This window comes from Cervus elaphus, chromosome 29 (assembly GCF_910594005.1).
Source record: "Cervus elaphus chromosome 29, mCerEla1.1, whole genome shotgun sequence".
Taxonomy (NCBI): domain Eukaryota; kingdom Metazoa; phylum Chordata; class Mammalia; order Artiodactyla; family Cervidae; genus Cervus; species Cervus elaphus.
This window is the reverse complement of record NC_057843.1, coordinates 37,060,947-37,066,946: the sequence shown is the minus strand read 5'-3', so window position 1 is coordinate 37,066,946 and position 6,000 is coordinate 37,060,947. Positions and strand designations below refer to the sequence as shown.

The 6,000-nt window shown below is 42.0% G+C and overlaps 1 protein-coding gene across 1 annotated transcript in view; it reads right to left on the bottom strand.

Annotated features, from left to right (window-relative positions):
- Positions 1–1,820: 1,820 nt before the first annotated feature.
- The window catches only part of GLDC (glycine decarboxylase), an 87,083-nt gene continuing 82,903 nt past the window's right edge, over positions 1,821–6,000 (bottom strand). The window contains exons 23-25 of the mRNA XM_043891213.1: positions 4,462–4,634; positions 3,000–3,080; positions 1,821–2,495 (exon numbers count right to left, since the gene is read on the bottom strand). Coding sequence (XP_043747148.1) covers positions 2,352–2,495; positions 3,000–3,080; positions 4,462–4,634 — 398 coding nt within the window. The 3' untranslated portion in view covers positions 1,821–2,351. The remainder of the gene's footprint in view (positions 2,496–2,999; positions 3,081–4,461; positions 4,635–6,000) is intronic.

Here is a 6,000-nt window from a genome sequence, read left to right as displayed (position 1 = left end):
GCATTTTACAGATTAGGAGTCTGAAGTTCAGAGATGGAGATTATCCTTTCTGAGGCCATATAGGTAGGATGTAGGGGAGCCGGGATCTGAATGACCCCAGGCGGTCTGACTACAGAGCAGGTACTCTGGTTGCTGTTCTGTGCTATGTTTACGAAAAGCGTGTGCTCCATGTTGGACACCAACTCCTGCTTCCTGGATTCTTGTCTCTGGACATTCTGCAGAATGACCTCACTGACATCACACTCCTGCCCCCAGCCTACCTCTTACTGCTCTCCATAGAAGAGGTGATGGATGATGACACTCCACCAGCACTGGGAAAACCCCACTTTTTATCTCCTCCCTTTACCTGGGATCAGCATGGGGCAGCGATTGTGGATGAGTGTATCTGCTCTACAGACTCAAGCTTTTCTCCAGTGGGGTGTCCCAGGCTTAGATTGGTAAAGCATTGGGGTAAGAAATGGAGAAGCAAGTCCTTCCAGCTGACGATCTAAAACTACAGCTGTTTTTTGAACACATACTATGTGGAAAGCCCTAGCTTGGCGCTGGGAATCCAGTAATGAATAAGATATGATCCCCGCTCTCAGAGAATTTAGTGAGGCAGATAAAAACCAAGTAAACAGAATAATTATTAACTGTGTGGAGAGTGTAGGATAACAGTGTCAAACTAGAAAATAACAGAGTCCATTTCAGAGAGACGTGTGGAAGACCTGAAGAGTTGCTGAAACATGAAGAACAGGCGCCAGCAAAGCAAGGTGGTGGGACAAGTGTTCCAGGGGGAGGATGCCACACAAGCAGAGACCCAGGAGAACACATGAGCAGTGAAGACAGTTTACTTCAACTCTGAATCACCTGCTTTTGCCCCAAACATATTCCAGGGAGTATGGACTGAGAAGGACTCAGATCTTTATCATTTAATTATGATGTAAGAAAGGAACAGTGGATCCCATCAATTCTCTACTGCTTTGGCCAAAATGAAGAGTTCTACAGACTTTTTAAGTGTGAGATTAAGTAGACCACTTGCAGAGCATTCAGTAGAATGCTCAGACCTTTTGTCCAGATCACTGTCATAACCGGTCAAATAACAGTTGTCTGAGTAATAAGGAACCAAGTAGTCAGGATTAAAGCAGATACTCAGTAACAATTGGAGAAGAACATCAGAAGCATTTGCTATTTCCATGGGAAAGTTATTTGTGACAGGCATGCTAGTTGCCTACCTGAAACTCCTTCTCCTTTTCTTCAGTTAACAAACTTCTGATTTTCTTGGGGGTAGTAACATGCCCAGGTGAAAGACCTCATAGCCCCTTGAAGCCCAGAGTGGCAATTGGAACCAAGCCTGGCCAGTAAAAGTGCAGAAGTTATTGGGTGGAACCTCTGGAAAAATATTCCAAAAGAAGCCAACTTGGATAGACTCTGTCTTTTGTTTCTCTTCCTTTTCCCTACCTAGAATGGGTATCTGATGCCCAGGTATGCAGCAGCCATTCTAGGAACATGAAGATGAAGACTATATGCAAAGGAGGCAGAATAGTAAGGCTGAAGACTAGCTCTTGACTTACTACCTCTGGACTTACTGTTAAATGAGAAAAAAAATAAATTATTTGATTAAACTGCTGTGGTTGTTTTTTAGGTATATGCAGCCAAACGCAATTTTAACAGGGCTAAAGTGGCAATCACTGCTAAGACATACAAATGGGTTCTTTAGCCAAAGACACAACTGATAATGTAACAGTTCTACTGGGCTGGATATTCTCATTACCCTGTAAACCCCTCTGAACCTAGGGTATGAGGGAGTTAATGCTGAAAATTGGATCAAAAAGGCATTCTTCAAATTGCAATGCTTTTATTAGAATATTAATTGCAGACTTAAAAACTACACATATGGAAAAATGAAAACACTCAGAAATGCTACTACAGATTGAGTAAATTAGGAGGAGGAAAAAGATCTCTTCAGTGTATACAAAATGTAAACATTTGCCCTGGGGTTTCCCACAGATGGCACAGTCCACAAGGACTTATTTGGAATAAAAATGTCTATTGGATCTCCAGCGTAGCCTCTATAACATCTTCAAACTTGCTACATTGACGTTAAAGTTACTAGCACACTCCAAATCTTCTATGCAAAAAACTAAAGGGTCCCAATCAAGGCAACTGCTATGTGTGGAAGCAGAGGCACCAAAGCAAATCAATCTTCCAACGATGAGCTTCCACCAACTGTGCTAACTGTATTTACATTTACCTTGAGAGAATATACACAGTATACAAAGCTCCTATTTGAGTCTGTGGTGGAAAATGAAATATTTCATGAGATGCTCCGAAGCGCATCAAGTCAGTCACTTGAACTGCGGGAGAGAACACTAAGAAGAGGCCCTCTTCTGCTCAGAAAACGGGGACGCGTAAACACCCATGGGGGGACAGGTACAGACCAGGTGCTGGTCTCCATAGATGTCATCAATCCGGGAGATGGTTGGCCAGAATTTGTTCTCTGGTTTCACAAAGGGCTGCAGGGGACAAAAGACAGAAATGACCTGGGGTATTCTGAGAAGTTTCTTGGAGGGGTGGGGGGTGGGGTGGGGTGGGGAGAAGACTGTGATGCTACTCCCACAACCTGAGATAGCATTGGCCCAGTAAGTACTCAAAAAGTATAAGAAGCTAAAATCTAGCCTGCTTCATTACCATCCCTCCAAATCTCCCATCCCTGCTCTACCAGACTGCAGAGCACCTTCACATAATTAAAAGGATGATTGTAGAAAACACTGACCCACTAGACTCTTATTTGGTCTTCCTGCACTGCACGCCCTGAGGATTTCCAGGCCTGTGGTTGGCACTCTGACCTCAGAACTTGGAAAGCCAATTCCTGTGTTGTGTTGTTCTGCGAAGGTAGCCTACATATGGTCGCTATAGTGAGGGGACGAAAAGAGTGGAGCCCTTGGATTGGGTGATGGCCCCTCATACGCACGTGAACCTGGACCAGCTGGTGTGTCCAGCTTCAGAAGAGAACTTACAAGTGGGAATGCTGCCACCTCTCTGGAATACGGCCGATCCCAGTGGGAGGATGTGACACAGGTCAAGGAGTGTGGAGACATCTGAGACAAAGACAATGGATAGGAGAGGGGTCAGAGCAGAAGCCTGCCTTCCACTTCTCATCATGCTTGCCAGTGAGCTGATGAAAGCCCATGGATGGAGGGTGGTTGTTTTGTTTCAGTTTGTGGGGAAGGAAATTTTGGTAGGAAAATGTTTATTGTGAAATATTTCAAATATCAGAAAGTTACAATAACATAATAAGCACATTTACCAGCCAACATAAATCAACATTTTGTCATGTTTGCTTAAGCTTTTAAAATAAGAAGGATTACAGATATGGTTGACCATGCCAGCCTATCCCCTCTCTATCTTATTGCTGGCCCTCTTCCCCAGGACCAGCCACTATCTTGAATTTGGTTGTCATGATTCTCATGTTTTTATACTATTACTGTATATGTTAATAAACTGCATAAAGCCTAGTTTGGTACTCTTTTAAACCTTATAGTATCTTCTGTGTGTTTTATTCTCCACTTGCTTTTGTACCTCAGTATTATATGTTTTAGACATCTATTGCCATTTTTTAAAAAGTTGTCTAAATCCTGAAAGAATCATCAGTATCCAGAGAAAAACCGATGAGAGCAAATCATATTATATTCCTCCACTATCCTGAGACTCGCACAGGACCAGCCTTTTCCCGCCAGCCATTGGTCCCAGTGCTCCACCTTCAGCGGGGCAGCTCCAGAATGTGTCTGAGCTCCTCTGCACATCTCAGACTGCTTCTCTGGCTTGGAGCCATAACGACACAACCACAGCATTTGCGGTATTTTCAGTTCATGATCCCTCAGCTTAACAATAGCTGGACCTAATACAGAACTGGGCTCTGACCAGATATAAAAGGAACATAGTTTTGAAGAGGCGAAGCAATGTTTAACAAATTTTTCTCCAATGTAGGCCACAAACATGGTAAAACATTCAGGCCAAGTACCAGTCTGGTTGTTCTAAGAGGTAACTATTCCAATATGAGAATATCTTTATCCAGAGCATAAAAGGTAAATAATCTCAGTAGAGAGCATCAAACAGAGATACAGAATGGTAAGACTTCTCTAACTATAGAGTCCATCAGTCTCTGCTCCCTCCTTTGACAGCCAACTGGGTCCTTGTGGGGTGAACAGCACCAAACAAATATGTAAAACCAACAAGTGACCACTAAACAGATATTTAAAATTAGAACATATCAGAAATAACCACATTATACTTGAGTAACCACTGGTGTGTTGATTCAAGATTTAAACTTTCAGGTAATGAATTTATCCTCTCGGAAGAAGTCTTATTCTAGGCAAGGATACCATCTTCCAGTAAGAGTTCAGAGGTTGCCAGCACCCTACCCAGACACTGTTTTCTGCTCTCTAGGATATTTTAGATAAAGTACCAGTGCCTCTGTACCTTCAGTGGGTTGACCCTGGGGTCGATGCGGCCCTCCTCAATGTCGGCAATTTCCTGTCGGATGCTGATCATGGCATCGCAGAATCTGTCCAGCTCCGCCTTGTCTTCGGACTCGGTGGGCTCAATCATGAGAGTGCCTGCCACCGGCCAGGACATGGTGGGAGCATGAAATCCTGCCAAGGAGACGGGGGGACTTTGTCACTAGCTGTGACCTCCCCAGTTTGCAAGGAGAGACCCTCCACTTCTTAAAATTTATTCCAAGGAAAACAATCTGGAAAGTCTGCTATTGGGTATGTCTAGGGATTCACTTCAGCACTGTTTATGGAAGAAAAGCTTAGGAAATAACGTGACATCCAACAGTAGGGGATCAGGTAGGCAAATTTTCCTGGGTATCTATACAATAAATATGCAATCATTCCATGCATTTAAAATTTGTGTTTGTTAATAGCTCTGAACATTTACCCGATTTAAGTGAAAAGGGCAGGCTACATAATGATATTGTCTTGTTTTTAACATGACAATAATATATATGCATATATATACACATACATACATTTATATATGTTTGTGTATATATACATACTTTATATATGTGTGTGTATATTTTATGAGGGAAGCTGTTTTGAAGAAGAATAAATATTACAATATTAACAGGATTACTGCCAGAAAATGAGACTAGGGTTTTTATTTTACCTTGTGTTTTAGAATCTTTTTATAATGTTCATGTATTACTTGCAATTAAGAGAAATTAAAATAGCTTACCAAAAGCTAAATAATGAGCTAACAAGCATTAAGGACCCTGATGTGAGTGTTACTGTCCTTATTTTACAGATGAGGAAACTTTATTTTGGCCAGGATGTATAAAGTCTTTGTATTTACACTGAATACAGGCTGAAGGTATTTCTATATTTCCAAAAGTTTTCACATATTAAGATGAATCGACAAAATATGATTAAGAGAGAGATTTCCTGGACAAAAGCCAAAAACAACTTTCCCAATTACAAATTTTTCCTATGAAACTTTAAAAGATGGAGAACAGCTCCTAGGTTGATATCCCTGTCAATTAAGTTTGCCCTGGAGGTTTCAATGGTTCCCAAATTCTGGTGTGCGCCATTACATGGGGTGCTTTAGAGTCCTGCCTGCATTGTTTAGAGGACTGTCTTCTCAACATTTGATTATAAAATTTTTCAGATATACTGGTAAGTTGAAAGGACTATAGAGTGAACACCCATACACCTACATGGCTTCTACAATGATGCTGTTTGCTTTATCGTGTATCTAGTCATCTATTCCTATCACATATCAGTTGGTTAAGAATCCACCTGCAATGTGGAAGACATGGGTTTGATCCCTTGGTTGGGAATATCCCCTGGAGGAGGGCATGGCAACCCACTCCAGTATTCTTGCCTGGAGAACCCCCATGGACAGAGGAACCTGATGGGCTACAGTCCATGGGATCACAAAGTGTCAGACATGATTGAATAGTCGACTAAGCACAGTCATCTACTCCTATCACATATCTAAGGCATTTGCCTTAGT